The 18,447-nt window shown below is 53.6% G+C and overlaps 5 protein-coding genes across 5 annotated transcripts; 3 read left to right on the plus strand and 2 right to left on the minus strand.

Moving 5' to 3' along the window:
- Window positions 1–95: 95 nt before the first annotated feature.
- On the minus strand, window positions 96–4,930 carry V2A60_001714 (uncharacterized protein; the record flags this gene model as incomplete). The annotated part of the gene is made up of 7 exons (XM_083253071.1): window positions 96–834; window positions 904–1,006; window positions 2,312–2,454; window positions 2,552–3,366; window positions 3,678–3,687; window positions 3,741–3,858; window positions 3,934–4,930. 7 exons carry the CDS (start codon window positions 4,928–4,930, stop codon window positions 96–98), a joined length of 2,925 nt encoding a protein of 974 aa, XP_083109197.1.
- Window positions 4,931–8,179: 3,249 nt separating this feature from the next.
- On the plus strand, window positions 8,180–8,743 carry V2A60_001715 (uncharacterized protein; the record flags this gene model as incomplete). Its single annotated transcript, XM_083253072.1, has 1 exon — window positions 8,180–8,743. The coding sequence occupies one exon, from the start codon at window positions 8,180–8,182 to the stop codon at window positions 8,741–8,743; it is 564 nt and encodes a 187-aa protein (XP_083109198.1).
- A 454-nt stretch (window positions 8,744–9,197) lies between these two features.
- On the plus strand, window positions 9,198–12,690 carry V2A60_001716 (mitochondrial small ribosomal subunit Rsm22-domain-containing protein; the record flags this gene model as incomplete). The annotated part of the gene is made up of 4 exons (XM_083253073.1): window positions 9,198–9,276; window positions 9,344–9,753; window positions 9,812–9,963; window positions 10,455–12,690. 4 exons carry the CDS (start codon window positions 9,198–9,200, stop codon window positions 12,688–12,690), a joined length of 2,877 nt encoding a protein of 958 aa, XP_083109199.1.
- An 867-nt stretch (window positions 12,691–13,557) lies between these two features.
- On the plus strand, window positions 13,558–15,448 carry V2A60_001717 (uroporphyrinogen-III C-methyltransferase; the record flags this gene model as incomplete). Its single annotated transcript, XM_083253074.1, has 2 exons — window positions 13,558–13,876; window positions 13,983–15,448. The coding sequence occupies 2 exons, from the start codon at window positions 13,558–13,560 to the stop codon at window positions 15,446–15,448; spliced, it is 1,785 nt and encodes a 594-aa protein (XP_083109200.1).
- An 819-nt stretch (window positions 15,449–16,267) lies between these two features.
- On the minus strand, window positions 16,268–18,130 carry V2A60_001718 (uncharacterized protein; the record flags this gene model as incomplete). The annotated part of the gene is made up of 1 exon (XM_083253075.1): window positions 16,268–18,130. One exon carries the CDS (start codon window positions 18,128–18,130, stop codon window positions 16,268–16,270), a length of 1,863 nt encoding a protein of 620 aa, XP_083109201.1.
- Window positions 18,131–18,447: the final 317 nt, after the last annotated feature.

Below are 18,447 nucleotides of genomic sequence, written 5' to 3' on the forward strand. Positions count from 1 at the left end.
TTGAGTTTATTTACATTCAAGCCCATATTGTCTTTCAAATGACACGCCGCGCATGTCGGGGTATAGCAGCTCGTCCATCTCGACCCTTGCATCATTCAGTCATGTCCCAAATCAATATCGAGATGCTTCCCCTTGCTACCCCAGCCGGAGCAACCGCCGTCAGCGCCGTCGTTGTCAGTGTGAGCGCCGGGGTTGGCATGGCCGCAGTTGGTGAGCTGGTAGGTGTCTTTGTCGCCGCACCAGTCGGCGCCGGAGTTCTTGCAGACGAAGACGCACTCGCTCATGTTGGAGACGCAGCCGTTGGAGGCGCGGATGGACATGGCGCTTCCGCGCGCGTTGACCTCGCGGGACACGTCCACCGTGCTGTCGCCCTTGGTGTTGAACTCGCCCCATGTGTTGTCGACCAGGCCGGCGAAGCTGAGCGCGGTCGCGTGGTTTTCGAGCGCGGCGAAGCCCCCCACCACGTCGTCGGCGAGCGAGACGACGACGTCGTCGCCGGCGTTGGGCAGGGACACGGTGATGTACGGGCGACGGACGTTGACGCACATGGCCTGGTAGTCCTGGTCGCGCTCCCAGGCCCATAGGACGACCGTCACCGGCACAGGCGACGGGCTGCCGGCCCGGTTGGTGAACGTGAAGGTGTTGGGGCCGTCGGACCCGATCCAAGCCTTGCCGTTGGGTTGCAGGGAGTTGATGCCCTGGCCGGCCATGCCAATCTTGGACATGTGCTCGCAGTCGGCCTTGTTGAGATGGGGCTGCAGCTTTTCGCAGCCAAAAAAGGTAGCGGCTTTCACGTTGCCAAGCACGCTAATAGAAGTGTCTGTTTCGTTGGCCCTGACGAGTTTCAATGTCGTGTTAGTCTCACCAATCAGACCAAGTTTCCAAAATGGGCTAGGCACTTACATGTAGATTGGAAGCATGCCGGCCGTAGAGAGGCCGGCCAGCGTGGAAGAGGTAGCTAGAACGGTAGAAAAGTGCATAATGGGAGGTTTCTCGTGGTATTTTGCTGTGTTAAGGTGGTTTTGAGTCTCAAACCTGATTTTCAGGTAGGAAAAAACATACTCGGTCCTCTTGATAGGTATATATCGTTTGTGGACAAAGTCCTCTCCACCAAGGAACAGACATAAACTTCACGAGGTCCCCGCCGCATCAAGAAAAAAAAAATACTTTTCTTCAAGAGCTTCAAAGTCCGAGACACCCAATTGACCTCGCTTTCGTACCAGTCTGTACCAATTACGGGAGTCTCTTTGAAGTAAGCGATACTAGCTAGTCCAGCCTGGCCGCTTCGTGGCGGGAACAGTGGCTTACCATTTAGCCTTTCGAGGAGCACCGCCTTCGGGAAAAGCTTTTCGAGCCCACAAACCTTGAATATACCCCGACGCATCGCAGGCACAATCGACCAGCATTAGTTTCAGCCCAGAAAATGCTCGACAATATGGCCATGTAGGCAGGGGAGCAACAGCGAGTCGCAGGGGGAGAGTGTGCAAGCGGCTAGCATAGTGGATCAGCGAAAACGAGGAAGCATTGAGACAAAGGTAAATAAATATACGTTCCTGGGTGGATATAAAAAGAATGCCAAGAATCGCCTATTGATCTGTCACGTGCTGTAACTTTGCATCTTTCGATGTATGCTTCTGGGTACAGCAGTAGACTTGATGAGTTTCTCATGACGACTCTTCCTATACAAATTGGTCAAGGGATACTACCAAGACCTCCGATAAGGTAGCTCAAGCTGGCTCGAGGTGAGTCGCAGAAGCCAACTGTTGGCATACTGGACTTGCCAAGAACGCGTTGTATTTATTTGAACAACGAGCGGGCTCTATATTCGGCGTCATTCAATCCATACATCTCAAGCATTGTTGACGGACACATTTTCATCGTCTGAATAATAGGCATCGTTTTCCATTCGGCAGTGTGTACATAGGAGCGGATCATGGCCACGATAACTGCCGGGTCAAGGCCGGGTGGTCTGGCGAAAGGTGGGCAAATATAGCGATTACCATTTCGCCATCCATGTTGGAAAACGGGTTGGGGAAGGCGAAGTCAAGACTTTGATTGCTCGTCACGGGTTATTCAAGTACTATACTGGCTTCCCGAATATGGTGGAAAAGTTTCAGTCTCGTCATTATTGAGTTTCTCGTTTAAGCAGCTTCATAGGCCTCTCAAGCCTCTCACTCCTTCTCGGCGGCGGCCTATTATTGTCCTTCGCGTTGCCATTGGCGCCGTTTTCTTGCCGTCTTTCCTTGCCGTCTTAGTAGTTCAACGATTGCCTCATGCCTGTTCTTGGTGGCCCACTGTGCCGGCGTCTGACCATTATTGTCCTTCGTGTTGGCATCAGCGCCGTTTTCTAGCAGCAGTTTGACGATGACCTCCTGCCCCTTCTCGGCGGCATACGACAGCGGCGTCCGACTATGATTGTCCTTGGCTCCGAATTCTGCACCATTCTTCGTGCCCCTGATAGGCAGTATACGACAGCGGCGTCCCACCAACACAATCCTCAGTGTCGAAATCTGCGCCACTGTCTAGTAGTAGTTTGACGATGGCCTCGTACCCCCTCTCGGCAGTATACGACAGCGGCGTCCGACCACAATCGTCCTTGGCGTTGACATTGGCGCCATTTTCCAGCAGAAGTTTGACGATGATTTCAAGATCCTGCATGATCCCCCATAAGTTAACGTCACGATCGCCACTATACAACACTTTAAAATCTCGCATTGCTTCGGCGGTCGAAGCCGCCCATAACAACGGCGTTCGGCTGCTCTTGTCTTGAGGATCCACATTGATTCCCTCAGTTGCGAGAAGTAGTTGGACAACGTTTTCGCGATTATTTGAGGCAGCCCATGATAGAGCTGTCAGGCCATGATTATCTCTTGAGTTAAGGCATAACGGATCTGCCATAATGAGGCGCTTAACAATGGCGTCGTGTCCATTTGCAGCGGCCCATGATAGCGGCGTCCGACCACGTCTATCAGCCGCTTTGTCGTTGCAACCTTTGCTCAACAGCAGCTTGACAATAGCATCTTTGCCGTTTCTGGCTGCATGTGAAAGCGATGATCTTTTCATGCGATCGCTAGCATTAATATCGACCTTGTTGTTCGCTATCAGTAGCTGAACGATAGCCTCCTGACCGTGGCTGATAGCACTAAAGAGCGGTGTCTGACCCATGTCGTTCTCGGAATTGGCATCAACCTCCTCCATTTTCAGCAGCCGCCGGACAACAGCCTTATGGCCACGCTCGACGGCATTCCATAGCGGTGATCTACCCTCTCCATCCTTAGCATTGACATCGACCTTGTATGTCAGGACGCCGAGGAGGACCGGGAGGCGGCCGGAGGACCCTCCTCGGCGGCGCCACCAATTGGAGGCCTGTTTGTGTTTCATCAATAGATAGTCTTGTCTGTTTGCGCTCATGTTTCTTGTAGAGAGAGGTCAGCTCGTCCGGCAGAGACAGCCGACGTTAAGCCAGCTGCCTAAACAGACTGGCGAGGAGATCGTCGAGCTTCTGCTAGTCTTGCCTCTAGAAGTAATAGTATAAGTATGTAATACTGACTTCCTAGTTATTCTCGAAGCGAGAAAAGAGATCCTCGATAATAATCGATACAAGTATTGTCTTTCTGGCTCTAGGAATGCCTATATAGAAGAGCGTTTTTTCTCGTGTACCTAGCTACGCCCGATACTGCGCTGAGTCTAGGAACTATTAGCATGTTCCTCGTTGTCGTAGCTTTAAGAGGTCGCTATACTGAGAGCTATCTCTAGTTGGCGTCAACCAGTCGAGGATCTTGTTATCTTTGTTTTTGACTACCGTGGACTCGATGAGGCTAATGACGGCTTCACCTGTTGCTTTGACAGTCTCGGAGACTAGATTCGTAAAAGACCGAGGCCCAATCAGCATCCCTGCCCACGAGCGACACCAAAGAACCAGCCATGGCTTACCGTTTTCCACCAGTTCACTAAGCTTCTTCTCCGCTTGAACTTTTGTGGGCGAAATCTCCGCAAGAAGGTCTTTGGCATATACTGCAGCTGCCAATGCCGCGTAATCTTGCCACAACTTATGCTTGTGAGAATCAGAGTAATGGCATATGCCACGAATGACCAGACATGGAAAATTATTCATCAAACCAGCAGCTTCCGTCTCAAAGCAAAGAACACCGCGGAGCCTTGCAAACTTATCTCGCTGTACGGCGTCCTTCATTAGCTGATTTGCCGAAGCAATTAAGCCGTAGTGCACAGCCGGGCTCCGCGGCCGCCTCGTACGTTCCGGTCGTGAAACTACATTCACTGGGTCAATGCCACAGGTTTCCGAGCAGTCTGATTTCTCGTTGCGGGGATGAACGAAATCACTTTGGTACAGAATGTCGGTGCTTGCATCTGGTCGCTCAAGTCCTTCCCGTAACTCTTCATCCTGATTCTCGAGAATGAGGTCGAGAGCCATCTCGAGACTGCCACGCTTCAGCCGATGTTTGGTTTTGAGTTGCATCACGGCGGTAAGTAGGGCTGTTGGTGGTCGGTTTAAGAATCCCGTTTCTTGGAAGTCCTGCTCCTGTATCCTTTTACCAAAGTCATACTGGAACACGCCACCCATTGTGCCTCTAGGAACACCGACTACAATATCTCCTAGGCGGATGTCATGATCCGCAGTTGGAGCACCGCCGCCGATGCCAACCATCAGGCCGATTCTGACATTGGAGAAGCTTCTTAACATGTTGTTGGCAACGTTGGCTGCAGAGGACGTCCCGTATGACCCATCGGGCAGACAGGCGATAACGACATTGTGGTTCGAGATCTTGCCTAGAGTGTACGTGTTGGTGTCGTGGGGAGATGGGTGAAAATCAAGCTTTGGGTGTATCACGTCGAGACAGAGCTGTGCGGCAACGTATTCGGGCTCGAAGGCGCAGATCCAGCCGACGGTGTAGTCGTCGGTGGGTGACATGCTGAGTAAGGGATGAAGGGTATACAAAAGGTCAACTATTGAAGCGAATATGGTGCGAGATGGTTGGCTCGGTCGCAAGTACGTTTCTGTGCTTGGAAACAGTTCAACTTTCAGGCTACTTAGGACGCAGACTACAATGTATACGATCGTCGATAGGGCCTCGAGGTAATTGCTAGCCATGTGATGGAAGTAGATAGAAACGGCGCATGCACACCTCGATGATTGTTCGACGCGGGGGCGGGACGGCCCGAAGCTACATAGTAGAAGCTTCAGCCGATGCGGCTTATGTTAGTACCAGCAGCTTCGCCGGCAAGGATATGTATCGGCCCAACACAATAAACGGATCCACCTGGCTGTTTTCCGGGCCTGGACCCCCGCCGGATAGTGGGTGGAAATATCGAGTACTTGGCAAAAGTGCGGGATCATCTCTCTCTAGTCGACGCAGCAGGCAAAAGGTGCAGACAGCTGAACATCAACATCGGAGCGTTTGATCCGACATCGAACACCCACGTCCCATGGCTACATTCCTGCAGCCTGGCGCATATACCGAGCGCTTACACATGTGCAGTCATGCCTTGGAGGCCTATCCCCGTTCCATTTTACAAATTGACAGAGGTGGATGTACAGACAGGGGGACGAAGCCAGTGCTGTGGATCAGCAAAGAGTGCTGGAACGCTTACAAGTTAAGTATGGATAGCGTCTTGGGTACTGTGAGTTGATCGCAATCCGCGCTCTTGGCCAACTTGATTCCGAGCCAGCCTAATCTGCGGGGACGAAGCCCCTCAAAAGAAAATAAGGTCAACAATATACGGAAGGGGGCTATTTTGCGTCATAAGTGGCTGGGCTGCTGGGCTATAGGTTTCGTCGGGTCGCGAATCGGCTATGTATAGTTATCAACGTGGCATCTTGTCCCTGGCGGTGCCCAGTTTATCAAGCCATCCTCACACAGTCGAGCGGCTGTATCAGCGCAAACAAGAGAGTAAACCAGCAAACCACAGCAACGCCTCTTGGGGAACAAGAACCCAGCATACAGCATGGCTTGCCCAGCACCGAAGATGAGAGGCTTTGCTCTGACAATGGAATCTGAGCAAGTCTCTCATGGTCGCCTTTTCTCCTGTGGGTGTACTCGGGCCCTTGTGCCAAGAAACGAGTTGAATGTGGTGTCACCTTGGTCATGCATGCTTTATTATTATCTACAGACTACCATGCATGTGTCATTTTACAGCCATAACTGCCTTGGCGCTGTGCAGGATAAACAACGTTTCTGCAGCTCTACTGATATATAGCAATGATTGGTGTGGTATAGGGCGCGGGTTGCGCGCTGCTTTGTGGCGTGGTCCTATTGGATGGCTAAAACGCAATGTAGCTGCAGCCGCATGCACAGAAGAAGGATCGGGCCTTGTTACCTTCTTGTCTCTTTTTCGCTGAGAGCTTGCTCTGCCATCTGTAGAATGACAAGGTTCCTTGAGCGGGATTCATGAAACAGACCGAACGCTGAGTACCATGTTGGGCGCGTGAGCTTCACACGATCCTGCCGCTACCTGCACTGAGCAAGTTTGGCGAATTGAACCCCCTTGTAGGAATGAAACCCTGTAATATCCCCCTTCCAAAACCATCCAAAATGCGATTTTAAGCAACTTTCTTCGTCCGTATATTCTTCGCCCGCTAACCTTGCCTAGGCCGTCCACGCGCAAGCTATTCTCGTTCACTATTAATACTTTGTAGTTGAACCTTTTTATGCTTAGGTCTTTAAATAGCTATAGTTGGAGGGGAGATAGATGACTTATTAGTGGTAGGCTAGCCTCGCCGTAGTAACACTCCTCCTTACTAGGTAGGCAACTATAGGTTACTCTACTACGCTATTACTAAGATTCGTTACCCTTATCATTGATGTTCCATGTGCGCAGCCAATTCTGGCTGCTGGCGCGTGTCAATCAGCAACTACTTAATATAGCCCTGGTTTCTACTAGGCTGCAAGAATCAACCATCTATTCGCTACTTCTGACTACATACTGTGCAAAGTGAGTGCCTGTAGACCTGCAATCTTGTTGACTATTGACATGGTCAGAGAATAGAGGCAGTCAATCTTGACGCGCTACCAGTCACTTTCGGTCTCCAGCTGGGTGATACTGGCTACCTTCCCAGGTCTAACAATTAGCTTTTACATCAATACTTCAACGCATTGATTCCCAACATTAATTGCTGCTCGTGCTAGTCTCCTGTGCCTTTGCTTCTATCTCTTCACATCCTACACCACAGTATTATACTAGCTCATTGAGAACAACTAAAACGTGTACCTTCAATCCGAGTCTAACAACTCTAACAATAGGTTTGCCTTGACAGTCAGTGTAACGATACTGCTTGCATCTCCAATCTATGCAATACACATATAGCTACCTACTCTTTTTGTCGCCGAATTTCCCCTTTATACAGTTCTGCCTCACTTCTTTGATAGCGCTGCAGGGGGCGATTCTTCACTGCCCTTCATCCGAATATTCAGTGACATCAAGGTTGACGTCACCCCGTTGTTGGTCGGACTGCTGCTTCCGAATAGTGGAAGCACATTCCCAAGGAGTCGATGTCTCACAAATCGAGTCCATTCTCTACTTCCATACCCATACACTGATGAGCAATTTAGGCGCTTGTTTCAAGCCTAGCGACTACCGAGCGTTCTGTTGAATTCCAGTGCTGGGCGCAGAGGCAAACGTGGCATCGTTGATCCGTGACTTTTACAACCCATGACCAGTGGTTTCTCATTACGACCGCATGGTTCGTCATCGTCGAGAGCAGCACGCGAGAAAATGCGAGGCAGTTGGGCGTATGCTAGGTTTCGACTACTTGAATACATGCAAATTTTTGCCATTGCCGAGCTGCCGGCAATGGAGTCAGATCGGCAGGAAGTGACCGGCTTTTTAGATGCTGTCATAGAGTCGATTGCCCGAGTAGACGATCGTTTGGCACGCCGCAGGGAGCCTGACGAGAGGATTCTGTTACCTCCGACTAAATACTTTGGCAGTCGGACAGGAAATAAAGAAAAAAGTATAAAGAGTCTCTGAATTTGACTCTTTCCTGCTTCGCCTGCTCTTCCTACCAAGCCTACTCAAAAGCTCTCTACAAGCTCTCTACAAGCTCTCCACAAGCTCTCTACAAGCTCCCTACAAGCTCTCTACCTATTTTGACCCCAAACTCCAAAAAACAGTTCGAATCGACACAATACTCGAAATGAGGTCCTGCAACAGCGTTGTCATCATGTCTTGCCTTGCTGGCTTTTCCATTGCCCTGCCTACCATGAGGGATCCCATGTTTACCAACAAGCAGGTCGAGCTCCCTGAGATAGTGCCCGAACATGCGAATAGCCCTAATGACCAGAAGGTGGCTGATGTTCTTGAAAACCTTAGAGATGCCCTTCGTTGGAAGCAAGTCGATGCGCGGTCGCCTAGCGGTTCCACAGGAGACATCGATGCCGCCGCCGCCGCTATCGTGAGCGCCGTTGACACTGGCATTTCCGCCATGACCTCCAACCTACGTGGTGGCGCTGGCCATACTGGTATTGGTCCCGTCGCCGCCGGCCCTGCTCAGCCCGTCGGAGCTGGTGACACTGCTGCCGTTCCCAATACTGGCGGTCTCGCTACTCGTACTGTTCCCGCCGGCGACGGCGACGACGGTGCTGGGGGTGCTTCCCGAAGTGCAACTGATAATGCGGGCAACGGCAGCGATACCTCCAGCAATGTTCCCGCCTCCGGGAACCTTTTGAGAGGTCTCTTTGCTGCTCAGAGAGCTTGGGGTGTCGTCGGCCAGGATGCTGGCATATAAAGACGCCAAAGAATGAAATGGAGTTTAAAGTACTACTAAATTAAGCAATGACGGCGAAATATCACATGAATTGATGCTCACTGAACATTAAGAACTTCTCTCAACGGCCTTGTGACTGCAAAATACTAAATCCAGTTTGTTGCACGGCCACATTATGATGCTGGGCTCATCAAATGGTGAATATGACTTAGAGAGCTCATTAACGTTCGGATGATTGTTGAATTCAAAAACATCGAAGTCTTTGTAAAGATGCACTTGCAGTAACCATGAAAGAGAGATGATGACCGCAGGGAAGTTACGTGGCAGAATGTCTGACCGCCTGCCTAGTTCAGACCATTGTGTAGGCTGTGGCATTCGTCAGCAACCGTGTCCAAGTCATGTACCCATCATTTCATCCTTGCTGTCCTCGATTGAATATAACCCATTTCGTTTTTCCATTAATTATTTGCACACTATGGGCGCTACACAGCATATTGACGACCAAGTGGAGTGGGACATGGTTCTCGAAAAGACGCAAGTGGTCGTGGCTGACTGTATGGCTCGTCTACGGACAATGTTGGCTCATGAACGAGAGTGATAGGCTAACAGCCGCCCAAATAGTTTATGCGGACTGGTGCGGTCCCTGCAAAATGATCGGTCCTCATTTTGAGCGCCTGGCCGATGAGTACGCCAAGCCGAAGAAGATGGCCTTTGTCAAGGTCAACACGGAGAAAGGGAGCATCGGCCAGATGTATGGTGTCCGCAGCCTGCCTACATTCAAAGTCCTCCACAAGGGTGTCGTCGTCGAGACTGTCACTGGTGCAAACCCTGCAGCTCTAGCCGGCGCAATTGTCAAGGCCAGCAAGCTCGTGCAGGGTGGTGGCAGCGCCGAGGTCTTTGGCAACCGCGGCCAGACGCTCGGAGGCAGCGGCGCCAGCGGCTCTGCCATGAGCAACCTGACCTTTGATCCCGCCTCAATCATCAGACACATAATCACTATTATTGGACTCTATTTGGTGTCCTTCTTCTCGGTATGTCAAATGCAGGATGGCCACCATGCGCCGTTCGCTAACCGGCTCCCATCACCAGAGCGACGCATATAGATCCGCCAAGAACTCGTCTTTTAACATTGAAAATAAGAAGAGCACTGCTCATGTGACTAACGCCAACATTGTGCGACCACCTGCGACAGCACCTTCCAAGCCAAAGACTTTTAAGACATTGGCAGATTTGAGCTCAGAGTAAAGTGTAGATTGGACTTGTAAGATAGAATGATACTTGCCTTCTAGTATTTTTTTTTTTTCTAGCTGGAATCTCGATAATCATGATAAACTGGTACTCCAGCTCAAACGGTTAAGCCGCCTGGCATGCTTGTACGCTTGCTTTCAAAATATATAGTGGGAAGAGGTCTGTCCTGTACTGGCCTATCAGCGACCCCTAAATGGATATGACCAGCACACGTGACAGCGCGACTGGAAAAGTTTGGGAGCTTGCTTCGCGGACCATTTCTTCTTCCACCAGGGCCAGCAGACAAAATAATAATGCTCTCTCTGGCCGGCGTACGGAATGCCTGTCCGAGATGCTACAGAGCGTCTGTGGCGGCTTCGCGACAGCATAGGGCAGATTGTCGAGGAAGTGCAGAACTACGAAGTCTGCGCCGACAAACTGCGACGCTACACTTGAGTCGCAAACCAGCCACAACTCGATCATTTTCGAATTCACGAAGCTATAGAGATACATCTGCGACCGGAGAGGCGATAAAAAATCCCGAAGCAGTCGAGCAAATAGTACGCCAAGCTAAGCAACGATTTCGAGATACACTGCCCAAAGGTTATTTGAACGAGGAGGAATATCGTCTCTACGAAAGATTATACGGGCCGCCACTGCGCGAGACGACACCCGAAGATGTCGGCATTCCAGAGCATTCCGATATGGGCCGTGCGGAGTCTGATGGCGAGGGGATTCTACTTCGAGAGCTCGATGGTGGCGAATTTGAAGAGATTAGCTATGAAATGGCAAAGCAATCGATAGAGGGTGGTGAGAGTCTGGAAAACTATGTAGTTGCAAAAGAGCCCGGGTACATTGATATTGTGGCGCGCAGTGAGAGAGAGCGCATTGCTCTGGAGCGGCTACAGGACGACTTTGATTCTGCCGCACAGGCGCAAGAGGAGGCAGCGTATGAACCGGAGGAGCCCGACGAAGATGATGGCCTGCTCGATGGCACGGAAGGCGAGACGTCATGGGCGACCGGATACTACCCAACATCCCAGCCAACAGCAACTGCCGAAGCTCGCCGCTTTCATCCTTACACGTTGGAAGCCCGCTTTCATGATACTCCTGTGGAAATTTTGCTCCCTCAGGAGCGCCTAGTAAAGCCTTTACAGTCGCTTCTCGGGAGAACGCACTTGGCCCACGTCAAGACTGCAGCAGAATCGGCATTCGGAGGCCGGGGTCTGCCCACATCTCCCGTGACACCATTTGGCTTACGAAATGGGCATATGGGTGGAATTGGCCTACCGCCAGACACGAAGCACATGACGGAAATCGAAGCGGACGCTTTTCTAGCCGCCTATGTTCCAGGCGCATATGCCAGCACCATGGCGACGCTCCGAGAAGTGCGAAAACGAATCGGCAGCGGATGGATTCAATCGCGTTTGGAAAACAACGGCCCGGGGTTGAGTGTGCTGGATGCTGGTGCGGGAGGCGCAGGCCTGGTCGCATGGGAACAAATTGTGCAAGCGGAGTGGGATCTACTGGCTGAGAAGGGAAAAGTCGAGGGCGACAAAATTCCTGGCAAAAAGACTGTCGTTGTGAGCTCCGACCGACTCCGCGGGCGCCTCAAGACTTTTTTGCATAATACGACATTCCTTCCACGCTTGCCCGACTATGTGCACTCGGGTACTATGAAGAGCGGCCAGCATCTAGATTCCGGAAGCGAACCGCAAAAGCGCAAGAGCTACGATGTCATCATCGCGACGCACCTATTTCTGAAGGAAAAGCAGGATCACTACCGGCAAGCTATTTTGAACAACCTCTGGGCGCTTCTGAATCCAGATGGCGGCGTCCTCATTGTCACGGAAAAGGCACACCCGCGAGGCTTCGAAGCTGTAGCACACGTTCGTGATACGCTCTTGAAGCAATTTATGCTGCCACAATCGGGTGAAAGCCTGACAGACGCAAAGGACTTCAACCCAGGATACCATCGAGAGCTGGAGGCGGGCAGGATCCTTGCACCATGCACCAACCACGGCCCATGCCCCATGTATCCAGAGCCAGGCAAGAGCAAGGGACGCAAGGATTACTGCCATTTCAGTCAAAGATTTGTCCGACCAGGTTTTTACAGCAAGCTTCTGGGCAGCGAGTCGCACAATCAGGGCGAGGTAGAGTTTAGCTATGTCGCTATACAGAAGGGTGTTCAGACAGGTGAGGGCCAGAACAGTAAGCAGCTTACCGAGGACGCATTCGTTGGCTACGAAAGGGCCGAGGAGACGCCCGAAATGCAGACACTGCCGCGCATCATCTTGCCACCCATTAAGCGCAAGGGCCACGTCACACTCGACACTTGTACGCCAGAGGGCAGGCTGGAGCGATGGACGATACCCAAAAGCTTCAGCAAGGTGGCTTACCACGACGCGCGCAAGTCGCGTTGGGGCGATCTGTGGGCTCTGGGTGCCAAGACGCGCGTGCCGCGCAGCGCACGCAACGGCAGCGGCGTAGACACGGAAAAGCAGCGCTCGATTCAGGCCAAGAAGGCGGAGCGCGAGGCGGCGCGGGAGGGACTGGGCACCGACTGGCAGGTCAAGACCAGGCCTGGACGCGGCAACAGCCGAACAAAGAGGCAAGAGGACCTGATTCGGCAAATCATGAAGGACCAGCACGACGACGACAAGGAGATTGACATGGAGGTTGACGAGGAGCTGGCAGAGATGGACCGCGAGGCGGAGGGTGAGCGTCGGTTCAAGCAATGAGGTCCGCCGATGATCTGTGGATGGCTCTGCGATCGTTGCAAGATTCGTACTCGGTAGAGGCATGTGTATCATATCAAGGCCGGCAGCGCAGGAGGCTGCGTCTGCAAGTGCCTATCTGTATAATTACGTTATCAAGGACACAGGGGAATGTGCGGGGGGCGGGGGCGGGGAGGCCATGTAACAACAGCTACCTATGCATATAAATCTCTGTACGATAGGAAGGGAAAAGGGTAAAGATAAAGATGGAGCCTCTAAAAAGATATGGAGGGATTGATCTGGGGGGAAACGGCCTCTCAATGGGATCAGAATGAAGATTTGCATCTCCGCGTATCTACAGAAGACAGTTGCCCGTCGTGCTATTCTATTGGGTGTTGGAATTGAAGCTACACTGATTGGACGCCGATAGGGAACCCCACAAGGCGCAATGGCGTCAACTGGGGCTCAGAATTGGTGATGCGCCAGGATGGGGCCCGGACCGGACAACGACGGCTGCTCGTGACTGTTTGCGTCGGGCGCTCGGCTGGCTTTTTTCTCGGTTTTGCAGCTTTGTTTTCTTTTCTTCTTGTTACAATTCTTCCTTTTCAATTGGATTTGTGCTGTGACTCCGGAGCTTGCGTTGGGCTGTCATTTCTCATCGGGAAACGGCGTCCACCAAAAACAAGACCTCTCGCGACGGCCAAGTACACCAGTCCAGCTTCCCGCCCGACGAGCCGAGAAAGAGGGTTCGCCTTCTTTTTTTTTTTTCTATAACCTCTCCCCCCCCTTTACCTGGGACTTTTTCTTTCTCTCTTCTCTCTCTCTCTCTATATATATATTTCTTTTTAATTGTTCTACTCCAATACTGCCGAAACAACCAATCAAGGCACCATGGACGGGCAGGAACCATCACCACCTCCCAACGTCTTGCTCGCCGGCCTCAACTGCAGAGGCAGCGTCCACATCGTCGCCGGCACCAACCCTTTTGCGGCCGCCCGCTGCACGCAGTCGCTCGCCGCCGGCGCACACCCGATCCTCGTCGCCCCCGCGGCGACGGACCTGCACTACGGCCTGCAGGCCAAGATTGACGACGGCAGCGTCAAGTGGGAGCAGAAGACGCTCGAGGACGCGGACCTGTTCCGCCTCGGCAGGGACGAGGTCGGCGGCGTGGTGGACGCCGTGTTTGTAACGACGGGAACACGGGAGACGAGTACGTTTTTGTCTTGTTCTTGTTTGCCGTCAACTTTGCTTGATCCCTAGTCTATCTGTCTCTTTGGATTCGACGACTCGCTGACTTTTAAAACCCTCCATCACAGACGCCCACATCTCAACCATTTGCAAACGCAATCGCATCCTCGTCAACGTAGTCGACGCCCCGGACCTATGCACAGTCACCCTGCTGTCCACCTACGTCGATGGGCCGCTGCAGGTCGGCGTCACGACCAACGGCCGCGGGTGCAAGCTTGCCTCGCGCATCCGCCGCGAGATCGCCGCCTCGCTGCCCGCGCATCTTGGCGCAGCGACGGCCCGCCTCGGCGACGCCCGCCGGCGCATCATCCAGCAGGACCGCTGCGACGCTGCTTCTGCGAGTGCTGCGTTGGCCGATGACGACTCCACCGGCCAGAGCGCGGCCTTCAACAAACTCGTCACCGCCGAGACGGAAGACGTCAAAACCCGCCGCATGCGTTGGCTCAGCCAAGTCTGCGAGTATTGGCCGTTGAGCCGCCTCGCGGCCGTCACCGACGATGACGTCGCCAAGCTGCTTGCTAGCTATCCGGGATCCTCGCCCGACTCCTCCTCATCCGACTCTGGTCTCGCGTCACCTCCTTCCCTCCGCGACCATGGCAGCGGTGGCAGCAGCCCTTCGCGCCCTGCACTCGGTCGGCTTGTGCTCGCCGGCAGCGGGCCCGGCCACCCGGATCTGCTTACGCGCGCGACGCACCGCGCCATACTCGCCGCGGACCTGATTCTTGCCGACAAGCTCGTGCCGGCGGGCGTGCTGGACCTGATCCCGCGGCGGACGCCTGTGCGCATCGCACGCAAGTTCCCGGGTAACGCCGACGCCGCGCAGGAGGAGCTCCTCGCTGCCGCCCACGCCGGCGTCGTCGCCGGCCAAACGGTCCTGCGCCTCAAGCAGGGGGATCCGTTCCTCTACGGCCGCGGCGGCGAGGAGGTGGCGTGGTTCCGCGCCCGCGGGCTCGGCGACCGCGTCGCCGTGCTGCCCGGCATCACGAGCGCTCTCAGCGCGCCGCTCTTCGCCGCCATCCCGCCGACCCAGCGCGACGTTGCCGACCAAGTCCTCGTATGCACCGGCACCGGCAAGAAGGGCGCCGCCCCGGCACCGCCCGAGTACGTGGCCTCGCGTACTGTCGTCTTTCTCATGGCACTGCACCGCATCACGGGGCTCGTGGCCGAACTTACCACCGCCACCACCGTCAAGGGCAAAGAAGAAGAGGAGGCGGGGGAGAAAGCCAAGACCGCCTCGCCGCAGCGCACACTTTGGCCGCTGACCACGCCCTGCGCCGTCATCGAGCGTGCCAGCTGCCCGGACCAGCGCGTGATCCGCACAACACTGGGTCGTGTCGCCGAGGCTATCGAGGCCGAGGGCAGCCGGCCCCCGGGACTGCTGGTGGTGGGCGCGGCGTGCAACGCGCTCGAGGGGGCGCTGGACAGGGGCCGCGCGTGGGTCGTCGAGGAGGGCTTCCGCGGTCTCGAAGGGCTCGGCCCGGTGACGGCGGGGCTGGGAGAGACGGCGCTGCCGGTTACGGCTGCTACGGCGTGAGAGGGCTGGGACATGTATGCATGGGTGGATGGCTAGCGAGGGCATGGATAGTGCTTGGGACTTGAACATTCGGAAACATGGCATGATGCATTATATAGCGATGGGGATAAGCTGGCGCTTTTTTTTTTCTTTCTTGCTTTGCATATGAAAATATACCTCTACACATATATGGAAATTTCTACATACATTGGCATCAATCACAGGCGCTTGCCCTCCTGAAAACGGACGGAACGCTGTAAATCTTTTTCTTTTTCAACTCTTGTTGTGTCTAGGGCGATCCAAGTGTACGATATCTTGTCCCCGCCGCTGCGTTTGTAGCAAGCATGTACACCGTCTACGAGCTCAGGTAGCCATGGACACACCTTTTTCTAGACATGAGTTGGCTTGGAAGCAGATTTGCCAAAAAAATAAAAGAAAATAAAAATGTGGTAAGAAGAAAAGAAAAAATAAGAGTTCTATTCATCACGTTTGTGATGCCATGCTGCGCCAGTTATATATGCAAAGTCTACGCGGCGCCACCCTGGCTCGCTCGCGGTTTCGGGTACATCGACCAGTATCAGAGGGTCCCTGCTTCCAATTCCAAGCACATTTTCCCTTCAAAAAAATTGTCCAGTATATGTACAGATGAAGAGAAGAGCAAAAACGAAAAAAAAGTGAAGAAAAAAAAGTGAAGAAAGGAAGAAAGGAAAATGTGAGTGATTGCCTGGACCCAGTAAATGCAATAGAAAATTTGGTGGTGTTATATAAAAGAAAAGCCACGGACGAAAAGGGTATAAGAAAAGAAAATGCTTGTATGCTCGCGGCTATTAGTCAGAGTCATCACCATGTGAAACTCTCCTCGACAAAGTCGACAACGCTGTGTCCTTGGACGGCGCGCACGGCAGAGCGAACATCGTCAGCGAGACCGCCTGGCCCGCAGACCGTCACGCACATGGCGCCGACCTGCTCTTGTACTTCCTTGACGAGGAGGAGACGCACATTGGGACGGCCGGGGAATAACTTGACAGTGGTGCTGCTCCCGGCAAGGTCGCGGGGGTTCTGGGGGCGCGTCACAAAGACTTGGATGCGCAGGACATCGCCGCGGTTGGGAATGCGCAGAATCAAGTCCATGTATGGTCGGACCCAGTCGAGAGAGTCGTACTGGCGAATAATCCAGATGAGCGTGATTCTGCGGGTAGCGACGGTGCCGGCGTTGTAGCCCTCCAGTAAATGTCGCAAGTAGGAAATCTGGTGGGTGACGCCGGTGGCGCCAGCAAACAGGACGCAGTGGCCATACGAGTCGAGACAGTGATGGCCGGCATACGGTCCCTCGAGGGCGGCCTTGATACGGATACCATTCTTGATCCTTTTTGCCCGGTTGAACAACTCTCGCGTCACGCCGGTCTGGGCGCCAATGATAAAGGACACTTTGGTGTATGCGTGAGCTCTGTCGACGGCGTTGAGGGGCTCCTTCTCGGCGGAGATGGGGAGTGTGTTTGATTCGTGCTCGACCCAGGCAACGGAGAAGGGATGGCTTTCCCAGGCCCTGATGCCCCAGAATCGGAGATAGGCATGGGTGCCGGGGGCAATGTCCATGTAGCGGGGCAGGCGGACCGTGACTCTGGTTGCATCGCAGGGCATCGCCTCACAGAGAGCGTCGGTAAAGCCCTTGTCGGACCAATTTGCGTACATGAGGCGGATGACGCGGGCCAGGCGATCAAGCAGCCAGAGAATCATGACGGCGATGATCCAGGGCAGCTGGGGCAGGCCTCCAATGTGGACTTTGGAGGTGGCGCAGTGCATCCAGGTGCAGATGAAGCAGACGAGGGCAAGGATGATGTGCAAGTTGAGAAAGGTTTCGTAAAAGGCGTGGCGGAAGGGAGAGACGCTGAGGATGAGGAGCAGGAGCAGGGCAAGAGTGCCGACCGTGCCGGAACTGATAAAAAGGGAGTTGAGAAACTTATCGAGGACATTGCGCCAGCCGCCGTCAGCCACGGCGGGAATGGTCCAGGCGATGACATGGATCAAAGTCTCGACGACGACGATGCGGCCCATCCATCTGTGCAGCAGGTTGTACGTGTCGAAGCTGATTTTGAGCATGGCAATGAGGGGGTTGTTCCGGCCGGCCAAGATGATGAGAGGGACCATGTTGACGAGAGCAAGAACGCCGGCTCGGCCTCGCAACTCGGCGCAAAAGGCCCATTTGTTTTCGTTTTGCCAGTTGAGGATGAACATGTATACCAGGTTGCTGGCGAGATAGACAACGACGATGAACATGTGTAGTCGGGAGGGCAGAGTGCCAACGTTGATGGCGGAGGAAAGACGGAACTCGCGATTGTGGCGCTTCCTGAAAAGAGGTGCGTATATAAGGTGCTTCTTGAATCTGGGCATCCAACTCCATTGGGACATTTTCCAGTAGTGTTGTTTATCTCGAGGCACAGACATGGCGGAGACCTGGCGCAGCTTGGCCCAGAGAATCTCCATGAGCCGGATGGCGAGGATGATGACGCCCAGGCCACCGAGAGTATACCAGAGGGCGTTGGCAAACGCCATGTTCAAGGGCTGGTTGACTCCATTTAGTGCTGTATAATAGGGTGCTATTGTCGAACTGGGTTGCTCTACCTCTGTATTTGTGCGCATTTCGAAAGAGTGTGTCGTGGGTGTATGCGCCACGCGGGCGAGGCTCTGAGGGTCGACACTCATGCCGAACCCAGGATGGAGGAGGACGGAGGACGGAGGGTCGGCGGGAGCAGAGAAGAAGAGACCGGCAGGAGTAGAAGAGGTGAAGCACAAAAACAGAGAGTATCAAGTGAGAATCGATTGGTGGGGGCACTCCAAACCAGGGAGGCCGGTAGAGATGCTGGCGAGCCGTGGGGTGGCGAAGAAAGAATGGCAAGATCCGTCGAGGACGGGAAATGTTGCGGCCGGGTAGTATTAAGAAGAAAACGGCATGAGGAGAGTAGTCGATCAAAAAATGGTCGCGTTGCAGGGGGGTGTGTTTGTAGTGTAGAAGGAGAGGC

This window comes from Cordyceps javanica, chromosome 1 (assembly GCF_051103115.1).
Source record: "Cordyceps javanica chromosome 1, complete sequence".
NCBI lineage: Eukaryota > Fungi > Ascomycota > Sordariomycetes > Hypocreales > Cordycipitaceae > Cordyceps > Cordyceps javanica.